Source organism: Erythrolamprus reginae, chromosome 5, assembly GCF_031021105.1.
Source record: "Erythrolamprus reginae isolate rEryReg1 chromosome 5, rEryReg1.hap1, whole genome shotgun sequence".
Classification (NCBI taxonomy): Eukaryota; Metazoa; Chordata; class Lepidosauria; order Squamata; family Dipsadidae; genus Erythrolamprus; species Erythrolamprus reginae.
The window spans coordinates 18612759-18640689 of NC_091954.1; the positions used below are offsets into that span (position 1 = coordinate 18612759).

Here is a 27931-nt window from a genome sequence, read left to right on the forward strand (position 1 = left end):
AAGACCCATCTCTGCCTTTAGGCATGGGGGAACTGAGACATCTCCCCCGGGCCTATACAGTTTATACATGGTATGTTTGGGTGTATGCTTGCTTTTAATAATGGGGTTTTTAGTGTTTTTTAAATTATTAGATTTGTTCTTACATTGTCTTTGTTATTGTTGTGAGCCGCCCCGAGTCTACGAAGAGGGGCAGCATACAAATCTAATAAATAAGCAGGGGCTATTTGTCAAACAAGCAGGTGGGCTGTGAATAATGATAGCAGGGAACAGATAAGGACTACCTGCTTCCAGCCCCTGGATGAAAAAGTACAAGTGCTTTTGCGGCTCTAAATTGCCTACGTAGGGATCTCATTTGAAAGAAGCTATTGCTCGAAATTCTTGATTGTAACCTTAACTTTCTTTCCAAACAATGCCATTGATCTAAGTCAGTGTTTTTCAACCAGTGTGCCGCGAGACATGGTCAGGTGTGCCACGAAGCTCAGCAAGAGAGAGAAAGAGAGAGAGAGAGAAAAAGCAAGAGAGAGAAAGAAAACAAGAGAGAGAGAGAGAGAAAGCAGGAGAGAGAGAAAGAGAGGCAGGGAAGAAGGAGGGAGAGATAGAAAGAGCAAAAAAGAGAGGAAGGAAGGAAGAAAAAGAAGGATGGAGAGAGGAAGGAAGAGAAAGAGGTAGAGAAATAGAGCGAAAGGGAGGAAGAGAGAGAGAATTTTTTTTGTCCACATTTTTTTAGCCCCCCACTTCCCCCCCCCACTCAATGTGCCCCATGATTTTGTATGTGTAAAAAATGTGCCGCAGCTCAAAAAAGGTTGAAAATCACTGATCTAAGTAAGCAGTTGCATAAATCATTATCAATTTCTAGTCCAGACTGCGAGAAGTCTGGCACATTGTTTTGAAAACCTCCCTGTCCAGGGAGGGCCCTCCCATGTCAAGGGAGCTTAACAGCATGGACTCAGAGGAAGCTCTTTTAAATACAGATAGACTAATAGAGAAAGAAATGGGTGCAGGCAACATGAAGCTCTTTCTGTGGGCTTAATGCAACTGGTCCTTAGGTTACAACCAGTCATTCAGTAACTGTTCAAATTTGTAATGGTGATGAATGAGGGAGACTTACAAGGAGTCCTTGGAGTTTCAGCCACTGCAGCATCCCCACAAACAAAGTCATTGCAGAAGCTGGCAGGAAGTCAGGTCAGGTGAGGTCCTTATTTAATGACCCACATGGGCCTCACTTAACAGCGGCAACCAAGGCTGCCAGAACTGTCATAATAATAATTTAATAATTAATAATAATTTATTGGATTTGTATGCCGCCCCTCTCCGCAGACTCGGGGCGGCTAACAACAATAATAAACACAACATGTACAATCCAATAATAAAAACAACTAAAAACCCCTATTATAAAACCAAACATACACACAAACATACCATGCATAACTTGTAATGGCCTAGGGGGAAGAGCTATCTCAACTCCCCCATGCCTGGCGGTATAAATGAGTCTTGAGTAGTTTACGAAAGACAGGGGAGGGTGGGGGCAGTTCTAATCTCTGGGGGGAGTTGGTTCCAGAGGCCTGGGGCCGCCACAGAGAAGGCTCTTCCCCTTGAAGCTACAATAGTCCTTTAACATTGCACTTTATGACTGTCTCTCTTGGCAATAGTAATTTCCACTCCCAATTTTCATTATGACCCAATTACCTATACCAGTGATGGCAAACCTATGGCACGCGTGACACAAGTAGCATGCAGAGCCAACTCTGCTGGCACATACCGTCAACCCAGATCAGCTCTCCATGGCATTTCTTTCGTGAACTATTTCCCTTCAAACAACGAAATTAAGCTCACCTTTCAGTTTGATATGTGCACAAACAGTTTGGGCCAGTGTTCTCTCTAATGTTTTTTTGGGGTGGGCGGAAAAATATAGTGTCTGAGCGGCAGTCCCTTTGGGACTGGGCGGCACAGAAATATTAAATAAATAAATAAATAAACAAACAAATAAAAAACCCACCCTGTTTTGCCTGTACTGTGTGTCTATAACAGTGAGCTCATAATAGGGCAACTCTATCAATATCAAAATGCCACTTAAATAGTTGAGCTAGTTTCAAACTAGATTTTGATTTTCTTTCTCTCTTCCTTACTCCCATTCTTTTTCTTTCTCTTTTCCTTCCTCTCTTTTTTCTATCTGTTTCTCTCTCTTCCTCTCTCTCTCCTTCCCTCTCACTCTTTCCCTCTCGGCTTCTGGGCAGGTTTGGAAAACTCTGAGTTGATGATGATTTTTAAGTGAGCGATTGCTCACTGCTCAGCTTAGAGGGAACTATGGTTTGGGCACTCGATGTCTTTAAAGGTTTGCCACCACTGACCTATATGGAGTCACCCATATTATTAATCACAAAATATTGACACAGATTGTGGTTGAATTTTGGCAGTAAATTACCTTTCTTAATTTCCACGGCAACTGTTTATTTTCCCCAATGCTTAGCTCTAAACATCTACACAAAGGATTTGGTGAAATGAACCCTGACAAATTAAAAGTATTTTGGATGGTATGATCCATCTTAGTATACAATTATTTCTGAAATATTTTGGAACCGACCTGCTTGACTTGTAGATTGTTTCTTCAGATCTGGACAATGCTGTATCTGCAAAATACGCTTTGTGTCTTTATGTATTTTGAAATCTGGTTCAGTTTATTTTTAACAATACTATAATTGGGCAATGATGGCAAACACATGTATATAAGTCAGCTATTACATTGTGGTTTCCATGGTTTTCTTTTTGACCTTTAAAAGCATTTAACTGACTATTGAGTGCAGTAGAATATTTATTTTATTCATATATAGTTGGTCCTCATTTAATAACCAAGTTGGGACTGGCACCTTGGCCATTAAAAGAGGTGATCACTAAGTAGAACCACACTGTATTTAAACTCTTACTTCAGAGTGTACTGCACTCTTTCGTTCACTCCCCACATCTATGAAGGACACAAAGTTATTTTTGCCACTGTTGTAACTGTGAATGGTCACTGTATGAGACACTTACTAAATAAGGACTATCTATATTGAATTGATTATAAATTAATAACAAATTGGGTAACAATAATATATTCATTTTTGTTGTTGTTCCTTTCCTGTTACTTTTTCTTTTTTAAATTAATGCAATTAAGCTTGTTTAATAAATATATTGATTTGAACTGTCTGGAGACTAGTAATATTAGTAGTGATTTCTAGTTTACTGTTCCCTCTTTTTGTACAGCTGATGGGGAGGAATATAATAGGACAGCAAAAAGTATGGATTAGAACTCGATGTCTATAGGCTGGTGGATTCTCAATACTGTTTCATTTCTTAGGAAACATTTCCTGCGGTTCATGCCAATGATACATTTTCTCGATTTATCTTCAAATTCAAAATTAAGTGTCAGACCTGTTCCAGTTTGGTCCTTTAGGACAGTGATTTTCAACCTTTTTTTAGCCGCGGCACATTTTTTACATTTACAAAACCATGGGGCACATTGAAAGGGGGGGGGGTGGCTAAAAAAATATTGGACAAAAAATTATCTCTGTTCCTCCCTTTCACTCTATTTCTCTCTCCCTCTTTCTCTCCCTTCCTCTTCTTTTCTCTCTCTCCATCCCTCTTTCTTTCTCTCTTCCTTCTTTCCTCTTTTTTGCTCTCTTTCTCTCTCCCTACCTCCCTCTATGTCTTTCACTCTCCCACCTTCCCTCCCTCCCTCTCTTTCTCTATCTCTTTTGCTTTCTTTCTTTCTCTCGTTCTTTCTCTTGCTTGCTTTCTCTCTTGTTCTCTCTCTCTTTCTTTCTTTCTTTCTTTCTCTCTCTTGCTTGCTTTCTCTCTTGTTTTCTTTTTCTCTTGCTTGCTTTCTCTTTCTCTTTCTTTCTTTCTCTCTCTCTTGTTTTCTTTCTCTGAGCTTCGCGGCACATCTGACCATGTCTCGTGGCACACTGGTTGAAAAACACTGCTTTAGGAAATAAATACTCTCGACTCCACGTGTAGCAAAAATAATTATTTTACTAAAAAGCCAAGTGGTTAAATAAAGCAAAGCCAGAATTGTTTTGCGTGTGAAAGTCTTCCAGTTAACTTTTCCCTTTTCATTCCTCCTCCCTGTTATCTCTCAATTGTCCATTTCAATTTGAAGAAAGTGGTTTTGGTGACTATCTCTGCAAAAGCAAGCTGGATCGTGAGCTGCTATATTCCCTTTCCCTGCCTGTGGCCTTGAAGTGATGAGCTGATGTCTTGGGACCTCAGGGTGCTTAATTTTGCTTCCCCCCAGCTCCCTTAATTTAATACTGGAAAAGGTAATACAGTGTTCCCTCGATTTCTGCGGGGGATGCGTTCAGAGACCGCCCGCGAAAGTCGAATTTCCACGAAGTAGAGATGCAGAAGTAAATACACCATTTTTGGCTATGGACAGTATCACAAGCCATCCCTTAACACTTTAAACCCCTAAATTACCATTTCTCCGTACTGAAGGAGCGGGTCCAGCAGTCACATGGGTTGCTCATGTCCAATCCGGTGGAACTGAGCCTAGTATTAAAAAAGCTTGCTGGATCCGCCCCTTCCCCAGAATTCGCTCAGTTCGCATCCAGCGGAGTATATGTGAAATAGCTCGTTCATCACTAACACCTTCCCTTCGATTCTATCCTTCCAAACAGTAAGAAATCCTTTCTATTGAAATTCGAGACTTGCTAATTAACGCCAGCCATCGGCGGCTCAGCTTTTCTCTCAGGGGAGAAGTAGCGGTTTAGCCTCCCGCGGCTCCTCTCGCCGCTGGCTATTCCTGCTGCCGTTTCGGGTTATTTACAACCCTTCGGCCTGGAGGTCATTAGGCAAGTCTATTTATTATCTTTTAAGGGCTTTACCTCCCGCGGTGTGAGACGCTTCCCTCTCAGTCTCCTGGACTTAGCAGGCCGTTTCTTTTAAATCTTTTACGGAACGGTTTCGTTTTTGGCGTGAAGGCCTTCGCGCCCTGTAATTTAGTACCTCGTGTTGGCCTCCTGCCGGCCGTTGGTGCTTCAGTCCACCGCCCGGATCTTTGGAGTGGGCTTTGAGACGCTCAGGCTTAATTCTCCACCGGCCAGTCCTCCAACCAGGGTGCCTTGGTTACTTTAATTGAAGTTTAGGGAGGCTGGCCACGCTGTATTTGGGAACACGAACTCTGGGTTTGCCCAGATTGCTCTCAAGTCGCAGCAGCTCCGAGGCCTAGGAGCAAGATCCCTCTCCTCTTGGGAAAGCTTGGAATTCTTCTCCCCCTTATAAATCAGATTTCTTTTGGCTCTAGCCTTGTCTTCTGTAAATTGTCAGACTATGGCTTCCTTTCCCAAGAGAGGCACCAATCAGGGTCCCAGAGAGGCCAGGCCTACAGGTGATGAGATAACCAGTATCCCCCAGGCCTTGGCCCCCTCTTCTGCCATAGCCCGCCCCTTGACCAGAACCACCAAGGCTGAGAAGAGAAGGGACCAAGCCCTACAAAAAATTCATGATAAATCTGCTAAACGCTTGAAAGTGCAGGCCCAAGTGCTCAGCAGTCTTGACCCCCCAGAGGCTCCTATCTTGCCTCTCTCTGGTGTCTCTGTGTTATCTCTGGATGAGCCAAACCTAGACAGACCCCAACCTAATCTATGGGGCTTAGGTCCAGAGGAACCAGATATCGTTGAAGAATCTTCCCAGCCAGCATCCTCTCAGGCCATCAGAGATTCTTCTGTCACTCCTGCTGATATTTCTAGCCTCCCTCCAGAGTTCCAATCCATTTTCTCTGTGTTGTCCAAGGCCATTGATGCCAAGCTCTCTGCCATCAATGTGCCTTCTGTACCTCTTCCTCCTCCTCGTCCCTTCCGTCCCTTGAATTCTCCTTCAACAGTCAGAGCTCCTATTCAGGAAGAATCAGATTCTTCTCAGGATGATTATGATCAGGATATGGAAGAGGATGAGGATCCATGTCAAGGCCTCTCGGACGATGAGGAATCCCAAATCAAGGTTCCTTCTCCAGTTACTATTTTTCCCTCTCAATTGTTCAAATCTCTCCTTCTCAAGGCTAGAGTTTCCACAGGGCTAGCGGCACAAGAGAAGCAAGCCACTACTTCCACTGACCCTCCGGAAGAGAACTTACCCTACTTCACAGAGGAACAAGAGGATAACGAGGTAATCCCTATGCCTAAATTGTTTAAAGATGCCTTGCTTAGACAGTGGGAGTTTCCAGCATCAGGGCTTAACCCTACCACCAAAGACAAAAGATTGTATAAATTATCCCCCTCTTATGAGGATCTCTTATCCTGCCCTAAGCCTGATGAACCGGTAAAAACCCTACACTCTGCGGCTGCAGTTCCAGGCGAAGCAGAAGAGGTTCTTCGTCCAGAGGACAAGAGGATTGAACAGATGCTCAAGAGAGGTTTCACCGCAGATTCCTGGGCTATTAAAAGCTCCGCATCTGCTTCCTTTTTTTCTAGAGCCATGCTCCTATGGCTTCGTCAACTTCAACAACATATTCCTCCCGATGACTTAAGAGGTCAACAGGACTTCAACAAGGTATTTGCGGCCGCCCAATACGTGGCTGATGCCACACTGCAATCCACCAGATTCGCAGCCAAGTCCATTGCGGCCTCCACCACGGCCAGAAGACTCCTATGGCTTCGCCCATGGCAGGCAGGAGTACGTCAGAAGTGGCAGTTAGCCTTAGGGCCATTAAAACGCGACCTCCTATTTGGAGATCTTCTAGACCCACTCCTAACTGAAACCACGGACAAGAAAAAAGTATTGGGCCCGACTACCAAAAAGACCACTAAAACGCAGTCCTTTCGTCGTCCGGGGCGCCAACAAGATCAGGCGCCCACTTACCAGAGGAATCCAGGTCAGTACTCCCCTCGTTTTTGTTCCCAAGGTAGGAACCCCAGGGGTAAGGGATACTGCTACCAGAGAGGAGCGTCCTCTAACAGGGCTTCTAAAAAGCCCAGATGGTAATTCCCCTTCAGTCCCCATAGGGGGGCGCCTGGCCTACTTCTCCTCTAGCTGGCGCCAATCTTCCAAGGACCCCTGGGTCATTGATACAGTTCAAAGAGGTCTCCTTTTAGAGTTTATTTCTCCCCCCCCCCCAAACGTTTTATTACCTGCCCTTCTCCCAGTTCTCCCTCTGCTCATACCCGGATGGAGGAAGCCATCTCCCATTTATTATCCATTAGAGCCATCCAGCCGGTCCCCTCCGGTCAGAGAGGCCGGGGTTTTTACTCCATCCTCTTTATGGTCCCTAAGACCTCCGGAGGTTGGAGAGCTATCTTGGACCTCAAAAGGCTGAATTTATTCATCAAATATAGAAAGTTCAAGATGCATTCCCTCTCATCTATTTTAGCAGCTATCCATCCGGGGGACTTCATGGCTTCCTTAGACCTCACTGAGGCCTATCTCCATATCCCCATTGCCAAATGCCACAGAAAATTGTTACGTTTCTCCTTCCAGGGCAGACATTTCCAGTATAGGGCTATGCCATTTGGTCTCTCCTCGGCCCCTAGAGTCTTCACAAAGCTTTTGGGGTCCTTGGCGGCCTATATCCGGGCCAAGCCCATCCACATTCTATGTTATTTAGATGACATTTTAGTTCATGGAAATTCTCTAGAGGAAGTAAAGGTAAACCTTTCTGTCACCATGTCAGTTTTACAGACCCATGGTTTTTCTATTAACTTTGATAAAAGCCACCTTCAGCCTTCTACTTCCATATTGCATCTGGGATCTATCATTGATTCAGAATCATCCCAAGTTTTCCTCTCTCCTGAGAGGAAACATAATATAGGGGAGTTGATTTCTCACATTTTACCACTGCAATCAGTCTCCATAGTCACCTTGTCCTCCCTTCTGGGTAAAATGGTGTCGTGCATAGGCATCATTCCCTGGGCTCGTCTCCATGCCAGGGAACTACAGTGGCTTCTATTACCTTTTCAGAGATCAGGGCTCAGCAACTCAAGTCGTCGCATTGCCATTCCATCGATGGTTCGCAGATCTCTCAGGTGGTGGATGTCTTCGGCCATGGACAAAGGATCCCCTTTCAGGTCCCCGGACCAATTCGTCATCACCACAGATGCCAGCCTATCAGGATGGGGCGCCCATGCCCAGGGGATGATAGCCCAGGGTACGTGGTCACCGGAGGAAGTTTCCAGGCCAATCAATTGGCTAGAGTTAAGAGCCGTCTCCCTGGCTCTAAAACAGTTCAAGCCTCGCATCCCCAACCGGCACGTTCTCATACTCACCGACAACATAGCCACAAAAAGCCACATCTGCAGACAGGGGGGCACGAGATCCAAGGCTCTCATGAGGGAGGCCCTCAAGTTAGGCCTTTGGGCAGAAAAACACCTTCAGTCGCTCCTAGCCGATCACATCTCGGGGAGCCTCAATGTCCAGGCGGATTGGCTCTCTCGAGCAACGATAGATCCAGGAGAGTGGAATCTACATCAAGACCTGTTCCATCAAATCAGCCTCAGATTCGGCCTACCAGTGCTGGATCTCTTTGCCACCGAAACGAATGCCCAACTCCCTCGATTCTTCTCCAGGTTCCCATCCCCGGGAGCAGAAGCAACCAATGCCCTCAGGAGCCCCTGGCCCCCAGGACTCCTGTATGCATTCCCTCCAATTCCAATTCTTCCGGACGTGATTCACAAGGTCCTCATCGAGAGGGCCCGAGTAATTCTAATCGCCCCTCATTGGCCCCGCCGGCCCTGGTTCGCGGACCTCCAACAGCTGTCCGTCCAGGACCCCTGGCGACTCCCCGTTTCGGGGGATATGCTACGGCAGGGGGCCTCATTCCATCCAGACCCGGAGTGGTTCCACCTCACCGCCTGGCTGTTATCAGGAGAGACTTAGATCTGCGTGGACACGACCCCGACACAGTGGAGGTCATCTTAAAGGCCAGAAGAGGTTCGACCAATCGAATCTACGACCATACATGGTCCAAGTTTCACCAGTGGTGCCTACAGGAGGGTCTCTCTCCCCTGTGCATTCCCATACACAGGATCATTTCCTTCCTTATGCAAGGTTTCCATCAAGGCCTTTCCACCAGTACTCTCCGTCGTCATCTGGCGGCCATCTCCTCTGTTCTAGCAGGGCCCCGCAGACAGCCTCTCCGTTCCTTTCCAGAAGTTCAGGAATTCCTCAAGGGTATAGCCAACCTCAGACCTTCTAAGGTCCACAGATATCCATCCTGGGATTTGCCACGGGTTCTCCATTCCCTCACGCAGGCACCCTACGAACCCCTAAAATCTGCGTCCCTCAGGTACCTATCCTTTAAGGTAGCATTCCTGGTGGCAATTACCTCTGCCCGACGCATTTCGGAGTTGGCTGCCCTTTCAATCAGGCAGGATCTCTGCCAATTCCATCAGGACAAGGTAGTCTTACGACTGGACCCCACCTTCTTACCCAAGGTCAGTTCCATGTTCCACAGAACCCAGGATATTGTCTTACCTTCTTTCTGTCTCCAACGGGACCATCCCTTGGCAATTAGATGGCACACCCTGGATCTCATTAGAGCGCTGAGGATCTACATCCAACGCACAGGACCCTTTCGGAGGTCGGAAGCACTTTTTATAGCCTATCACCCCAGAGTCATGGGTGCCAAAGTGTCTTCAACAGTGATAGGCCGTTGGATCAGAGGGACTATCTCTAAGGCCTACGAGTTGGCCTCCCTCTCAGTTCCAAAGAACATCACAGCGCATTCCACCAGGAGCGCAGCCACTTCGGCCGCTTGGGCGACTCAAGCCCCGTTGGAGGAGGTCTGCAAAGCAGCCACTTGGGCCTCGCCAAATTCCTTCATCAGGCACTACAAGATTGACTCTTACGCCTCAGCGGACGCTGCCTTCGGCAGAAGGGTACTCCAATCCGTTATCTCTCACGATAGCAATTAATCCCACCCTAGGGACCATCTATTGGGTATGTCCCATGTGACTGCTGGACCCGCTCCTTCAGTACGGAGAATAGGCGTTGATTGCTTACCTGAACGCCTCTTCTCGTACGGTGAGCGGGTACAGCAGTCACTTCCCGCCCTTGTATGTGTCTTCTATACCTTTCTATAACCTTCTTTCCTCTAACAATGAGAGTTGAACACTAAACAGCTTCACATCTGAGCCTAGTCTACGGATTCGCGAATTCTGGGGAAGGGGCGGATCCAGCAAGCTTTTTTAATACTAGGCTCAGTTCCACCGGATTGGACATGAGCAACCCATGTGACTGCTGTACCCGCTCACCGTACGAGAAGAGGCGTTCAGGTAAGCAATCAACGCCTATTCCCATTCCCTTAACAACCATTTACTCACCGTTATTACTGGTACTCACCATTGAATAAGACACTTAGTGATCCTGATATTTATAAACATTTATTTACTAACAGTAATTTTTTTTTTGTTATTTATTTGCAAACATTATTAGTTTGGCGATGACGTATGACGTAGGACGTAGGAAAAACCGTGGTATAAAAAAAACCCGCAAAGTATTTTTTAATTAATTTTTTTGAAAAGCCGTGGTATCGGCTATTTGCGAAGTTTGACCCCGCGAAAATCGAGGGAACACTGTAGTGCTTTATTTGTCCTTGAAATAAACAATGCTCATTGTTCTCAGTAAAAGCATAAGGCAATTTTTTAAGCAAAGTTTAGTTTTAAATATGTTTGAATTCTTTTTAAAAGGTGTACTGTATATATTAAATAAAACACAGGCACAGCTCCTGTGTTGTTTTTAGAGTTACCTTGTGAGTTTCTTATTGCCAGCTCTGCAGAGTGCTGATTTAGTGTGTGTTAGTGTTGGCTTGTTCCCTGAGTTGTACAGTTTCCATTGGGTCTGCCTACTGGTGCTTGCCAGCGTAGAACTGTTTTACTCTTAAATTAAGATGTCTGCCACAGATATGTGGAGACATTTCTTGGTTGGGTTTGAGATCATTGGACTTCGCTTTAGCCCTTATCCAACAGAATCTTGAATGAAACAGATATGTGGTAGGAAAGAACTTAATCCTCAGACAGGAAGGCAGCCAATTTTTATTATACTCAGAGGTTGGACCTTCAGGTACTCTTCCTCCTCATCTCTCAGACTCAAAGCTCCATGGTTAGTCTTGAACGAATACCAACATGTGGTTTCATTGCTTCTGAAATCATAATCATCTGTGATAAAGTAGCGTAAGGAATTTATTACGTGTGTTTGAGCAACGGAACATACCCTGAAAAACATAGTTCTGTTTAGTGTTCCCAATAAGTTCATTAACATGTATGGGGAGTTCTATACAACATTGGTTTCTATCCCAAACTGGGGTAATAGTTGATGGAGAAATTCTGCTTAGTACAGCTATTAAGGAAATGAAGGAAGGAATGTTAGGTCATCATGGGTTTCCTGTATGAGCTTGGCTGATAAAAGTGATCATTCATTCATTTTTAATTAATTAAAAATAGTAGCAATAAAACAATAAAACATGAATAAAATCAGTAAATATACAACTGTATTAAAAACCACTATTAAAATACAAAACACAACTTGATCAGCAACCATACATCCTAGTCAGTATAACCACTAAAAAAGCTTACCACCATCACTGGACTTTCTACACACACCCACACACACCATCCCAATCATGTTGGCACAACCATATCTTCAAGCACTTTTTAAAGGCCAAAAAGTTTAGGAAAAGCTAGTGAACTAACTAGTGAACATCAGAAGAATGCTAATCAGGATTGGTATTCAGCCAGTTCTATCCAGATCGTGCAAACCAGTAGCGGCGGCTGTGGGAGGCTCCGCCAACCCACCCTGACATCATGCACAGCCTACTGGGCATGTGCAGAAGGTTGTGCACATACACATGTGTGCTCACATTTACGAACAGGTAGGGAAGGTAAGTGCATCCCACCTCAATAGATTAGCTCATTGGCAGCTTTATGTAGATGTTACATAAGGAGTGGAGAAAATCCTAAATCTGAGAAACCTTGTTAAAACAGGGCCCAAGAGATAATTCCAAGAATAAATGGTGATGATTAATTTGTAACATATAGTTTGTGTTGGAGAATCTGGAAAAAGATTGGTTGAGAGTAGGTACTTGGAGTGTCAATAATTACTCTGTTACTCTGAAAATAAAGTTATTAATTATGCACAGCTTATTAATTGCGTTGGAAACGATCAGATGTCTGGTAAAGTAGAAAGTTAAACTGCAGAATTCTATGTTTCACGTTGTAAAATCCCATTTTCCTTGTTTTGTGAAAATGAACTTGAGATATATCACACAACACTGTTACGTACGTATCACAGTAGAGTTCATGTAGTATAATTTAATATAATTTATTAAACTTTAATAAAGGTTACATACCTTTATTTAATAAACCTTGAAAAAGGCAAGGGTCTGTTGCTTATGTAATTCCAACCTTGTTAAGTGTTTTCCTTTCTGCAATCTAGAGATGACTTTAAAGACATATTTGGTTAAGAATTCAAATGTGCTGAACTGCTACAGTTAAGGAAGTATTTCTTAATCTTGGCAATTTTACGATTTCAGTTCAGAACTCCCCAGCCAGTAATTCCATGAAAATTTAGCATAAAAGACCATCTTTCACATGTGGTGGTTATGCCCTGAAGTGAAAAAGTATTGTCCTAAAATAACTAGTTGCAGAAAATAGTAGATACAACTGTAGAGTATACTCTTGAACTCCTCTTATTAGACATAAGTAAAAGACAATATCATAAAAATATCAAATATCTAATAATATTTTATATTATAACAGCAGCCAGGATTGTGTACGCGCAATATTGGAAAGACTCTAACATACCTATGGAAAACATAATTAGGAAGGTATATGACTGTGCCAAAATGGATATATTAACTATTGAATATAAAGGACACAAAGATTCAGAATATTATGACGTTTGGACAAAATAAGTCAGTGAAGCAGTGGAAGTGATGTGCCTGGAGGCTGTTGGGGTCTGGATGAGTGTCAACAAGCTCAAACTCAACCCTGACAAGACGGAGTGGCTGTGGGTTTTGCCTCCCAAGGACAATTCCATCTGTCCGTCCATTACCCTGTGGGGGGGGAAATTATTGACCCCCTCAGAGAGGGTTTGCAATTTGGGCGCCCTCCTCGATCCACAGGTAACATTGGAACATCATCTTTCGGCTGTGGCGAGGAGGGTGTTTGCCCAGGTTCGCCTGGTGCACCAGTTGCGGCCCTATTTGGACAGGGAGTCATTGCTCACAGTCGCTCATGCCCTCATCATCTCGAGGTTCGACTACTGCAATGCTCTCTACATGGGGCTACCTTTGAAAAGTGTTCAAAAATTTCAGATCGTGCAGAATGCGGCCGCGAGAGCTATCGTGGGGCTTCCCAGATTCGCCCACGTTTCTCCAACACTCCGTGGCCTGCACTGGCTGCCGATCAGTTTCCGGTCACAATTCTAAGTGTTGGTAATGACCTTTAAAGCCCTACATGGCATCGGAATACCTCCGGAACCGCCTTCTACCGCACGAATCCCAGAGGCCGATAAGGTCCCACAGAGTTGGCCTTCTCCGGGTCCCATCGACTAAACAATGTCATTTGGCGGGCCCCAGGGGAAGAGCCTTCTCTGTGGCGGCCCTCGCCCTCTGGAATCAACTCCCCCCAGAGATTAGAACTGCCCCCACCCTCCTTGTCTTTCGCAAATACTTAAAACTCACCTGTATCGCCAGGCATGGGGGAACTGAGACACCTCCCCCAGGCTTTTACATTTTATGTATGGCATGCGTGTGTTGCATAATTTTTAAATGATGGGTTTTTTAGCTGTTTTTTTAATATTAAATTTGTTTCCATTGTAACATTGTTATTATTATTGTTGTGATCCGCCCCGAGTCTTCGGAGAGGGGCAGCATACAAATCTAAAATTATTATTATTATTATTATAAATTGGACTAGGAATAGGAAACTGAAGAGACAATGTGGGAGAAAGACATAGGATTAGAAACTATGAAAAAACTGATGTATAATTTGTATAAATACAACAACTACAGTACATGTTTTTGCTGTATTTCAGCCTTGTTCTGGCCTCATCAGCTAGCCATACCCTTACTGGGATTTGATCCTGGGGCCTCTGCCTTGTAAGGCAGAGAATTAACCTCTAGGCCACCAGATCTGATCCCTTCAGCTTTGTACCAGGGAGGGGCTATATGTTTTTTCTGTTGGATTACCCTGGTATATTGAAGGTATATTGGGCCTAGAGGCAAAAAGGAGCTGTGACTTTCCTTCAATATACCAGGGTAATCCAACATTTACCATAGAAGATTGAGAGTTCCATGATTTGGGGATTTCAAGACAAAGGATATCCGCTATGTTAAGTGTTCATGAGCATGGAAATGAAAAGCTACTCTGTTTTTCGATGTATAAGACACACCTTAGCTTTGGGGGAGGAAAATGGGGGGGGGGGGGGATTCTGCCTCTGCCTACCCGTGTCCTTAGCCTGGTGAGCATCGGCACATTAGTTCACTGGTTGTGAGCACTAGTGGATTCATGGAGCCCCAAAACACAAGCCATTGTCAGTGGCAATTTATGCAGCCAGGAAGTGGACACACAGGCCGGCAGGTGGGCAGAGCTACATTCAGAGTATAAGACGGCACCCAAAATTTCAATCTCTTTTGGGGGAGGGGTGTGTGCATTTATACTCCGGAAAAATATGGTAGGTGTTGAAATCAGTAGGGTCACTGAGCCAAGACAAAGCTGCAATTCTTAAACCTACTGTGTGGCATTATTTGGGGGGGGGGGGCAGGAAGGCCACAACTGAGAGGCTCGGCACCTGTCCATCCATGGTGGGTGGGGGCGGCCGCAGGCGGCCGCAGCTCCCTTTCCTTAGTGCCGCCACCTGTGCCTCGACCCTCCTGCCAGCCCGCCGGGGGGTTGGGCAGGGAGGCCACAACCAAGAGGCTCGGCACCCGCCCATCCGCGGAGACGGCCGCGGCTCCCTTTCCTAGCATGATTGGCTCAGGGATTCTGGGAGTTGAAGTCCACAAGTCATAGAAAAGCCCACTTTGGCTACTCTGACCTAGTATGATAATGAAAGGTCTGCAAGAAAATCACCAAGTTCATGGCACCAAGCTCAAGGACCCCTCATTTCAACCCTGAGCTACAAATATTCTATCAATTTCTGGTCATTTGAATTGAATGGGGTGATCCAGAGGGTGTTCCTTGTTTACCTGGTGAAGATTAGGACGGACCATGACAGAACAATACAGATTTGTACAGTATAGACAAGAATTCTCTTCACATTATTTGTATCAACAGCTGGTGTTGCGTGCAGTGGTGGCTGAGCCAAGTAAAATTATGTTTGTTACTGTATTTTTCTTCGTTAATGGGAAAAAAAGCAGGTTAGATATAATTTCTAGCAGCATCTTAGCATCGAAATATCACTCCAGTTACTGTATATACTTCAGTTGGAACAAGCTTATAACATATGGTGTTTGGTTGGCATCATTGATTTATTTTTGATTCTTTGCAGAGCAGGCTTTCTTTACCGGTTTCATTTCTGGCTCCTTCCCCATTGCATTGTGTTGTAAATTTCTGCAATATTAGCTCAAATTGGCTTTGTATCTGGGCTGACAATTGCGGTCATCTGAAGTCTCCATTCTGCCGTTTTTCTCTTAATTTAAACAAATTTAAAGGGAAATTAGTTTTTCATTTAATCCCTGAACATAATTATTACTATAGTGGTAGGTCATTTCTACATTCTAAAGTTTATTAATCCAAAAAACCTGCATACTAGTTAGCTTGGCTAATTTTGAAGGGACAACCTAGCTCAAGTAATCTTTATTCACAGAGAACTTGTTCCTTATTCCAGAGATCCTGCCAAGGGTTGAGACAGTTGCTTCACCAATCTAAGAGAAATATTTCAAGTAAGTAGAACCCAAGCAATTAAGTTGCTTTAGGAAATATCGTTGGCCATGACACTAACTTTCAAAAAACATTTTAGAGATTAGATTACATCCTTTTGCATCATTGGAAAAGATTATTTTCATAGAATTTTATCTATATATTAACAAAGGAATTGGATATGTACATCTTACATGAATATACATTATAAAAATATTCTGGAATACATGTTCCCTCGATTTCTGCGGGGGATGTGTTCCGAGACCACTCGCGAAAGTTGAATTTCCGTGAAGTAGAGATGCGGAAGTAAATGCACCATTTTTGGCTATGGACAGTATCACAAGCCATCCCTTAACACTTTAAACCCCTAAATTACCTTTTCCCATTCCCTTAACAACCATTTACTCACCATTATTACTGGTACTCACCATTGAATAAGACACTTAGTAATGCTGATATTTATAAACATAATTATTTATTAACAATAAATATTTTTGTTGTTTATTTGCAAAAATTATTAGTTTGGCAATGACATATGACGTCATCGGGCGGGAAAAACTGTGGTATAGAAAAAACCCGTGAAGTATTTTTTAATTAATATTTTTTGAAAAACCGTGGTATAAGCTATTCGCGAAGTTCGAACCCGCGAAAATCGAGGGAACACTGTATTGTCTCATTCAAATGCTATCACTGAATCAGTGCAAAGGTATTTCAACTTGAGAAGTTAAAAAAAAAAATCTTCTCCCTGCTCATTATAAATGGAAGAAATTAAAGGTAGAGGAATGATGCAAATGCCATTATCCTCAAAATAAATTTGGGCTAGAGGCTGATCCTATACCATATATCAGAGCACAGGAGCAGGAATGTGGTAATCCAAAAATGGTCTTGAGGTACACATAACTAGCACATTGTTCCTTCATTTGTGGACTTTGTCAATTCAAGCTCCAGATATACCTGTGGGATCCCACGATCCCTTAGAAACAAAGTAGGTCTGTTGTCTGTGAAACACCAGGTAGGCCAGCAAATACTGTACTTCAACAGGCCTTTTCTCATGAATTTCTGATGCAGACAAATATGTAATTTCTTTTTCCTCCTTGTCTCTACTCACAGGCAGATAGTAGTAAATTCTGTGTCACACACCCATCTGTATCAGCCCATGACTTTAATCTCTGATGCTACACACAGTGGTAAAAGGGGTTGTGTGTTAACTATACAATATGTTGAATGAGTATGATTATGCAATATTAATCTAGCTGAACAGAAAAGAGAAGTACAAATACATGTACACCATAATATTGGAATATATAAATATGTGGTAGAGGTTACTCTAGTCTTTTATTTCTGTTTATTTATTTATTAGATTTGTATGCCACCCCTCTCCGAAGACTCGGGGTGGCTAACAACAATAAAAAAGACATTATTAAATGTCTAATATTAAAAAATAATCTAAAAACCCCAATTTAAGAGACCAATCATACCAACAAACATACCATGTATAAATGCTATAAACCTAGGGGGAAGGGGGAAGAAAAATTCAGTTCCCCCATGCCTGACGACAGAGGTGGGTTTTAAGGAGCTTGTGAAAGGCAAGGAGGGTGGGGGAAACTCTGATATCTGGGGGGAGCTGGTTCCAGAGGGTCGGGGCCGCCACAGAGAAGGCTCTTCTCTTGGGTCCGGCCAAATGACATTGTTTAGTCGACGGGACCCGGAGAAGGACAACTCTGTGGGACCTAACTGGTTGCTGGGATTCGTGCGGCAGAAGGCGGTTCCGGAGATAATCTGGTCCGATGCCATGAAGGGCTTTATAGGTCATAACCAACACTTTGAATTGTGACCGGAAATTGATCGGCAACCAATGCAGACTGCGGAGTGTTGGTGTAACATGGGCATGCCTTGGGAAGCCCATGATTGCTCTCGCAGCTGCATTCTGCAGGATCTGAAGTTTCCGAACACTTTTCAAAAGTAGCCCCATGTAGAGAGCGTTACAGTAGTCGAGCCTCGAGGTGATGAGGGCATGAGAGACTGTGAGCAGTGACTCCCGGTCCAAATAGGGCCGCAACTGGTGCACCAGGCGAACCTGGGCAAACGCCCCCCTCGCCACAACTGAAAAATGTTTCTCTAATGTGAGCTGTGGGTCGAGGAGGACGCCCAAGTTGCGGACCCTCTCTGAGCGGGTCAATAATCCCCCCCCCCCAGGGTTATGGACGGACAGATGGAATTGTCCTTGGGAGGCAGAACCCACAGCCACTCCGTCTTATCCGGGTTGAGCTTGAGTCTGTTGACACCCATCCAGACCCCAACAGCCTCCAGGCACCGGCACATCACTTCCACTGCTTCGTTCACTGGACATGGGGTGGAGATGTATAACTGGGTATCATCCGCATGTTTGTATGTTTTTATAACAAGAACAGTGATTGAGTGGGTATTGATAGCATATATTCAAACATTGTGATTGTCTAAGCTTATTGTTAGGCGTTAAATGTATTCCTTTCATGCCTTGTAGCTCCTTATGTGATATGGGAGTGAAATATCTAGGGCAGTGATGGCTAACCTTTTCTGGAGCAAGTGCCAAAAGTATGCCTGTGCGCACACAAATGCATGCATAGAAACATAGAAACATAGAAGACTGATGGCAGAAAAAGACCTCATGGTCCATCTAGTCTGCCCTTATATTATTTCCTGCATTTTATCTTACAATGGATATATGTTTATCCCAGGCATGTTTAAATTCAGTTACTGTGGATTTACCAACCACGTCTGTTGGAAGTTTGTTCCAAGGATCTACTACTCTTTCAGTAAAATAATATTTTCTCATGTTGCCTTTGATCATTCCCCCAACTAACTTCAGACTGTGTCCCCTTGTTCTTGTGTTCACTTTCCTATTAAAAACACTTCCCCCCTGAACCTTATTTAACCCTTTAACATATTTAAATGTTTCGATCATGTCCCCCCTTTTCCTTCTGTCCTCCAGACTATACAGATTGAGTTCATTGAGTCTTTCTTGATACGTTTTATGCTTAAGACCTTCCACCATTCTTGTAGCCCATCTTTGGACCCGTTCAATTTTGTCAATATCTTTTTGTAGGTGAGGTCTCCAGAACTGAACACAGTATTCCAAATGTGGTCTCACCAGCGCTCTATATAAGGGGATCACAATCTCCCTCTTCCTGCTTTTTATACCTCTAGCTATGCAGCCAAGCATCCTACTTGCTTTTCCTACCGCCTGACCACACTGCTCACCCATTTTGAGACTGAATCTCCAAAATGCAATGCACATGCAGCCACCCCCCTTGCGCCCCGCCCTTGTACGTAACCTGCGCATGCACACGCCCCCCCTGCATGCGCGGCAGAGACTTGATGACCAGCTGGCGAGTGGGAGGCGCCCGTGCATGTGTGGTAGAGATGAACTAGGGCGACAGCTTGTGTGCCCACAGAAAGGGCACTGTGTGCCACAAGTTCGCCATCCTGGATCTAGAGAAAGTGAAGAAAAGGAAATCAGGATTGGTTGTCGGCTACAAAGGGGGATACACTGTGAATTTCATGGGGCCTCTTGAGTACTGTGAAAGAAAAGTCATTTCGGACTTTCAATTTCCATCAGCTACAGTGGCAAGATTGTGTGAGAGTTACAGTCTAGGGGGAAAAAATTCCACAGTACATTAGTTTACCGTAACCTAATCTGTATTTCTACTTTCAAATGATAACATTAAGTAATTAGCCTTCCTCCCTGAAGAATGAGTTAGGAATAAACAGCCTACTGCTGCCCCTGCCTTCACAATGATTTTATACAGGATGTTTGCATAATATAATGATGATAAGGCAGCAGTTGCTTTTTGTTCCAAAAGGAATATGTTGTAATCAGCTTTGGGATAGAAGTGTGCCGTTGAGGGCTGCACTCTTAAATCTAAGGGTCGATTAGTGGTGCTGTATAGGGATCCACTGAGATATATTATTTCATATGCCTTCCTTGTACATTTCTTTGCTCTGCATAATTGTTATCTGAAGTAGATAGGAGTAAGTCTTTTGAATTACACCTGTTGGAAAATTAACAGATACTACATGACTGGGGAAACTGTACTGTATTGTTAGAAATATAAAGTTAGAGGTGAGGACAGCAGCTCAGAATTTATTTCCCAATTTTCATAATTTCTTTATATTAGGATATTGGGGAAACGGATGGTTATTAAAAACGTTCATTTGCAATGTTGAGAAAAATGATAGTTTAAAATTCTCTATCATTTACTAATACAAGTAATTCTTGGTTTGCAACAGTTCATTTAATGACCATTCAAAGTGTACTGAAAAAAGTGATTTATGACCATTTTTAGCTGTTACAACCTTTGCAGCATCCCCATGATCATGTGATCAAAATTTAGATGCTAGGCATCTGATTCATATTTATGACGATTGCAATGTCCAAGGATCATGTGGTCACCTTTTGTGATCTTCTGACCAGCAAAGCCAATGGGTAAACCAGATTCTCTTAACAGACAGTTTACTAACTTTAATTACTACAGTAATTCACTTAACTATATTGAGAAAGGTTGTAAAAATGAGGCAAACTTAATAACTGTTTCACTTAACAATAGAAATTTTGGTCTCAGTTGTGGTCATAAGTCATAGAACAAATATTATTCTGTATATCTATTTTAAAATAATAGTAAGGCACAGGCATGAAAAATGTTAGATACTTCTAAAATAATAATATGGAAAAATTTAGGTCGTCCTCGACTTAGAGGACCACAATTGAGCCTAAAATTTCTGTTGCTAAGGCAGTTAAGCAAGTTTTGCCCCATTTTATGACCTTTCCTACCACAATTGTTAAGTGAATCACTGCAGTTGTTAAGTTCGTCATACCGTTGTTAAGTGAATCTGGCTTCCCCATTAACCTTGCTTGTCAGAAAGTGGCAAAAGGTGATAACATGCCCCAAGGTATTGTAACTGTCATAAATATGAGTCATTTGCCAAATGTGTGAATTTTGATCATGTGACCATAAGGGATGCTGCAATGGTCATAAGTGTGAAAAAAAGTGACTTTTTCCAATGCTGTTGTAACTTTGAACGATAACTAAGTGAACTGTTGTAAGTCCGGGACTGCCTGTATACTATACATCATGTAATTTAAAATTTTGTTGATATTTATCTCCAATGATAGATCTGATTTGTTTAATGCAATGCGGGTGAAATAGTAAAGATTATAACCTGTCTTTTTCCAAAGGGGATGTGGGAAAAAAATGGAAAACTGTTATCATATTTTCTTCAGGGTACAAATATATATGTAGTTTCTAGAACCGCTAAGTTTATAGTCAGGGCTGTTCAGATGAGAATACGTTTTATAGAACATATTGGGGTGGCATGCAAAGGAGATGAATTCACTTAAGAATATTTTATATCAGTATCTTAGATATGTTTAATATAATCCTTTGCACGAGTTATATTCTCATGTTTTACTACTCAAGTTTAGCATGTTATACTGCATTTTAACTTATTATTTATTCAAATTCCTTCTATTTTAGCCAATTTTATTGTATTTTAACCAGTCACAGTTTTATGACGACCGATGTGGTCCTTTTTCTCGCTTTGATATGGTTGATTGACTAATCAAATAAAGTTGATATTGATTGATTGACTGTTAAAGGAAATGTAAGGCATTATAAGAGGGAGACATTGTATTGGAAGGAGAGCTATTGAATCTAACTAAGGATGCCTCTCTCCTCTATTATTGAGAATTCCCACCCTGCCACAGAGATACAAAATGAGAAAATCTGTCCCAATTTTGCACATGCTTGCTAAACACCGCTAATGTGAAAAACTGTCTGAAGAAATTGTCATCACTTTAGGCAAGTCTCACTTTGATTCGTTGCCCTTCTGATGATTTCCAGCCCTTATCATTGTGATCCAGCAGCACTGAACAAATACTCTGTGACCTTTGTCTTAAATGTGATTTATCCTCCCAGGCTTGTCTGGTTTAATTGCAAACCTTTTGTGACTGACTTGGTTTAAATGGACAACATTTGGCAAATAGATGAGTGGTAAAAAGATTTTCTAAAAGACAAATTAAATGTGTGTAGTTGAAGCAGCCCTTCTCCAAGTTCACATCTTTTTTTTAAAAAAAAAAAGTCTGTTTCTTAAGTTTTTTTAACATTTGTTTTCTAATAAGCAAGTAGATACACCAGTATGCAAATGGAATGAATAAATAAATAAATACTAGTGAATACATTTAGGAAACCAAAGTTTTGCCCACAGAGAAAAGAGATTTGCTGAGTGTGTAAGTTATATTGCAGTTTTCTGTTTCTTGGTGTGTCTTGATCTTATTTTAGGAAAAACTATATAATTGGAATTTCAGAAATAAGAACTGTCTTCAAGAGATTTCAAGCTATGATGTCTTCTAATTAATTAATCCATGGAAGAGTGGTGAAATCCATAAGAGGGGGGAAAAACCTTTTGTTTAATATTATCTGCAAAATAAATCTAATAATTTTATCTGGATCCCCCTTGAGGTGGAGGAGCGGATGTCAAAAACATAAAAGTAACAAGTGTGACAAGGTGATTAAAACCTTGCCTTTCAATGTGCACTGTGGGGCTTAGTGCTCACTTTGAACTTGCTCATCCTCATATCATAGCTCTCTCTAGAGGGCTAATATAGCTCTACAGAGATAATAGCTACCTTTCCATCCTGGGATGTTCCACGATTAACCTGCAAACCATTCTTTTGTCTTCCAGGTGATACGGAGAAGTAGCGATGAAGAAAAATTGCTGTGCTTAGTTCGTCAGCGCGCAGGTCATCATTGTCAAACTGCTGTGATTGTGATACTTATTTTGGCTTGGGAAGGGATTCCTCACCTTCTTGCTGACACATTGTACAAGGAACTGACCCAGAGTCTCAGAAAATATGGCTGTCCAACTAGCCGTCGATGTGCATTAAATGAAGAGTAAGTATGGTTTAAAATATTTTAATACTATGATTTTAAAATATAAAGAATGTATGAGAAACTAGCAATCTTACTTGATTGACAGTCTTCTGCACTATGGTCATTACAGTTGAAAAAGATACATACAATAATTTCTATTTTTTTAGTAGAAAATAGAAAGCATTCTGAATATTATGTGTTAAAAGAACCAAAATGGACTGTCTCATTTTTCATTTTTTATGCTGGCAAAACCAGATTACTGTATATGAAAATAATTTTTTTCTTCCATTTTTTAAGAATGTCCTCATTATCCGCAGCTTTGTATCTTGCTTTTGATATCTTCTAGAAATAATAGAATAAAGTGCATTTTTTCTATATTTTTTAAATAGATGGCAAAATACAAACTCGGTATAAATGGAAGTCTTTCTTAATGTGAAGAAGCAGTGTACTACCCCTGCTTCATCATTCCAAATTACCTTTTACTGATAGCTGCTGTGGTTAAACTTTACAAATTCCCTTTCAGACTTGTTTAATATGATGCCTGAAATCAGAATTTTATCTTATTCCTATCCTAATAAAACTTAAATACTTTTTTCTTGGCAATCAAATCTGATTTGAGTTGGAAACCAAGCTTAAAGAAACTTAATTATCTGATGTGGATGTGGTTCTAATTAACTCACATAAATTTATGTTATTTACATAGTAATGATTGGGGCAACCAATTTAAAGTATGTAGTTGTGCGCCGGAAAAGTGGCGCAAAAATATTGGAAAGGTGGGTGCAAAATTTTGCATTCCAGTCAAGAAATGTTTTGAGGTTCCTTTTAGAACATCCCAATTTGACAATTCCAGAATGGTCGGTCCTTTTCTGGAAATGAAGCTACTATAACAGAAACAGACTTTGTCTCAACATGTTTTGAGTCTTCCATAATACTAGCAACTAAGTGCGGAAGGCAATTTTTTATTATTATTATTATTATTATTATTATTATTATTATTATTATTATTATTATTAGGATTTGTATGCCGCCCCTCTCCGCAGACTCGGGGCAGCTAATAACAATGATAAAAAAAACAACATGTAACAATCCAATTTAATAAAACAATTAAAAACCCTTATTATAAAAAACCAAACATACACACAAACATACCATACATAACTTGTTATGGCCTAGGGGAAGGAATATCCTAACTCCCCCATGCCTGTCGACAAAGGTGGGTCTTGAGTAATTTGCGAAAGACAAGGAGGGTGGGGGCCGTTCTAATATCTGGGGGGAGTTGATTCCAGAGGGCCGGGGCCGCCACAGAGAAGGCTCTTCCCCTGGGGCCCGCCAAGACCTGAGCTTATGTGCCAATCTATCTGGCTTTGCGTGCCACTTGTGGCACACGTGCCATAGGTTTAGACTTCGCTGTAGTCTAGTTTATTCTGTTCAGAATAACACAGATTATAACTGCATCATCTAAAACTAAAAATTCCCCACGTTAGCTTTCAATGTATGTGTCAGATTGACAGAGATTTGGGGTATCGATTTGCTGAAGATCTTGCCCAATTAGCTGATTTACCTGCCTTTTGGTTAATTTTTCTAGTCGTACTTGTGCCTGTCAAGGTCTCGATCCAGAGACGTGTGGGGCATCCTTTTCATTTGGCTGTTCTTGGAGCATGTATTACAATGGCTGTAAGTTTGCCCGAAGCAAAATCCCCAGGAAATTTAGACTTCTCACAGATGATCACACCCAAGTAAGTATTCTCCATTCCTTCTTCCATAATACAAATTTTAATGCTATGGTTAAACTACAAAGGTATTATAAATGTTTAAAGCTGTTCAGAATTAGTGGAATCACATTAGATTACATCCTTTCTATGTGGCTTAGATGAGCAAGTTACTATGAGCAAGTTCTATTCATACACAGTAAATCATTGTACTGACTTGTCTTACACATAAACGAGCACATAAAATCTCACTTCCTATCACCTCCAAAATGCCATGCTTTCATTCCTCTGATCCATCCACCATAATTTACCAATTTGTATGCATTGAATTGAATTATTTGGTCAAGTGTGATTAGACACACAATGAATTTGTCTCCAGTGCAGAAGCTCTCAGTGTACATGCAAAGCGACAGATTAATGATAATCATAATAAGAGCAATAGCACTTAGACTTATATACTGCATAGTGCTTTACAACCCTATCTAAGTAGTTTACAGAATCAGCATATTGCCCCTAAGTATCTGGCTCCTCATTTTATCAACTTCCAAAGGATGGAAGATTGAGTCAACCTAGAGCCGTTGAACTCACTGCACTGCTCCCTTCTAACCACTGTGCCTCTATGGCTCTTACTGGTAATAATAAAATTATCAGTAAGAATGCCAATAAGAGGGGGAAGTATGAAGGATAATAAGTCTAAATAATAATGCTGCAGCCATACTACTTGGGTAAATATGTACTGCCATTAGGCAGCAGTGTTAGAATTAGTTGTTCAGCATAATAATAATAATAATAATAATAATAATAATAATAATAATAATAATAATAATTTATTAGATTTGTATGCCGCCCCTCTCCGAAGACTCGGGGCGGCATACAAATCTAATAAATTATTATTATTATTATTGATGGCTCAAGAGGGAAAACGGGCCCTATGTCTACTTGTTTTGGCTAGGTATGCCTGAGCAGAGAAGTTGAAATAGTCTATGTCCAGGATGTGAGGGGTGTGCAGATACCTTCTCAGCCCTCTTCCTGACCTGTGGAATATAAAGGGCTGTTATGGAAGGCAGATGGGGATTGCAGCCAAGAGATTGAAAGACATTTGCTCCTTGCTATGGCAAATCTAGGTAGCACACTGAAAAGCAGAGACATCACCCTGCCAATAAAAGTGCATATAGCCAAGGCTATAATTTTCCCAGTTGGACTGTGAAAGTTGAACCATAAGAAAGGCTGAGGGCCAAAGAATTGAGGACTTTGAACTGTGATGCTAGGGAAGACTCCTGCGAGCCCCTTGGACTGCAAGGTGATAAAACTGGTCAGTTCTAGAGGAGATCAACCCTGACTGCTCTTTAGAAGGCCAGATCCTGAAGGTGAAACTCAAATACTTTGGCCACCTAATGAGAACGAAGGACTCACTGGAGAAGAGCCTGATGATGGGAAAGATTGAGGGCAAAAGAAGAAGGGGGCGACAGAGAATGAGATAGTTGGATGGAATTATTGAAGCAGTTGGCGTGAGCTTAAATGGATGGTAGAGGACAGGAAGGCCTGGAGGAATGTTGTCCATGGGGATGTGATAGGTCAGACATGACTTTGCAACTAACAACAACAATGGAAGGCAGGCTAGTTGAAATTGTTCTTTTCTTCAATCTTATCAATTGGAATCTATACCTGCCTGTTAAGTTGCTGCATCAAACCAGTCAGTTATATTATGACAGACTCAATAATAAGACAGACTCAATAATTCCTCTGTAAAACTATATCGACAGCTCCAGAACTTCCTGAGTTGACACAGGAAGAATATTCCTTGTTGGGTCTTTTAATGATGGTTCTAATGTTAAGGGTCTAGGACAGGGGTCCCCAACCACCGGGCCGCGGACCAGTACCGGGCCACGGGGCATGTTGCACCGGTCCGTGGAGTCAGCAGCTGCCGGCCCTCATGCCGCCACCCCCTCCCTCCAGCGCTTCGCCTCCCGCCCGGCAAGAGGCCTCGGGAGGCAGGTTCTGCCGGCCACAGGACGATGGATGGGACAGAGGGGCGGGAAAGACCGAGAGGCTCAAGCCTCTTTTGGCTTCTGCCGCGGGGCGCTTTTGCGTTTTTGGCTGGGGGGAGGCAGGAGGGCCAGCCTGACCCCCTCTCTCCAGCGCTTAGCTCCCGCTGGGCAAGAGGGCTTGGAAGGCAGGTTCTGCCGGCCACAGGACGATGGCGGGAAAGAGGGGCGGGGAAGACCAGCACCCCCATGCTTAATCCCACCCCCAACCACGTCCCTTTCCGCCCCCACTGGGCCATAGAAAAATTGTCTTGCTGAAACTGGTCCCTGGTGGAAAAAACGTTGGGGACCACTGGTCTAGGAGATTATAGAACTCCAAAATTTGAAGGACTCTCCTGTTGCTAAGGTGTTGTGGAATATGGTGAGTGGTGGTAGAATAGAAGGTCTCCTCCTAAAATCCATTCTCATCTCTATAGCCTTAAGCATATTCAGCTTCGGATTATTGCAGCTGCCCCACAGGGCCAGGTGTCCAACTTCTCTTCTATATGCAGACTCATAAACAACTTGAATGAGGCCAGTGACCGTTGTGTCATCTGCAAACTTCAGAACCTCAGAGAGGGTTCCCTTGAGGCAGGGGTCCCCAAACTTTTTACACAGGGGGCCAGTTCACTGTTCCTCAGACTGTTGGGGGGCCGGACTATAAAAAAAACCCTATGAACAAATCCCTATGCACACTGCACATATCTTATTTAAAGTAAAAAACAAAATGGGAACAAATACAATATTTAAAATAAAGAAGTAATAAGTAATTAACAATTAAGTAATAAAGTAATTTATACTTCTTTATTAACAAGTAAATTTAAACTTAAATCAACAAACTCCATTTCTCCTTCCTTCCTTCCTTCCCACCCTCCTTCCTCTCCACTTCTCTCTTCCCTCTTCCTTTTCTCTCATTTGTTTCATTTTCCTCTCCCTCGTTCTTTCCCTCCATCATTTTCTCATTTTTCTCTTTCTCTCTCTCTCTCTTTCCATCTCTCCCTCTTCCTTTCTCTCTCCCTCTCCCTCTCTATCTCTCCCTCTTTCTCTTTCTTTCTCTCTCTCTTCTCTCTTTCACTCACTCACTCACTCTCTTTCTAACTCTCCCTCTTTGTATCTCTCACACTTTCTCTCCTTCCCCCCCTCTCTATTTCTCCCTTTCTCTATCTCCCTTTCTATCTCTCCTCTTCATTTCTCTCTTCCTCTCTATTTCTCCCTCTTATTATATCAATCGGTAAAATCTCGTGTGCTGCCACGGGCCGGTTAAAAGACCTCAGCGGGCCGCATCCGGCCCGCGGGCCATAGTTTGGGGATTGCTGCCTTGAGGTGTAGTCATTGGTATAAAGAGAAAAGAGCAAGGAAGAGAGCTCTCAAGGGCACCTGTGCTCATTACCTGGGAACTAAATCTAATTTTCCTTAGCCTCATCTGTTGCTTCCTATCCGTCAAAAAACTGAAAAGTATGATCAGG

General features: G+C 42.6%; 1 protein-coding gene across 4 annotated transcripts in view; it reads left to right on the plus strand.

Annotated features, from left to right (window-relative positions):
• TET1 (tet methylcytosine dioxygenase 1) overlaps positions 1-27931 on the plus strand; it is a 146445-nt gene that overhangs the window by 95166 nt on the left and 23348 nt on the right. For all 4 annotated transcript variants that reach the window (XM_070752161.1, XM_070752160.1, XM_070752162.1 and 1 more), the window contains 2 exons: positions 22545-22753; positions 24318-24468. In XM_070752161.1, coding sequence (XP_070608262.1) covers positions 22545-22753; positions 24318-24468 — 360 coding nt within the window. The remainder of the gene's footprint in view (positions 1-22544; positions 22754-24317; positions 24469-27931) is intronic.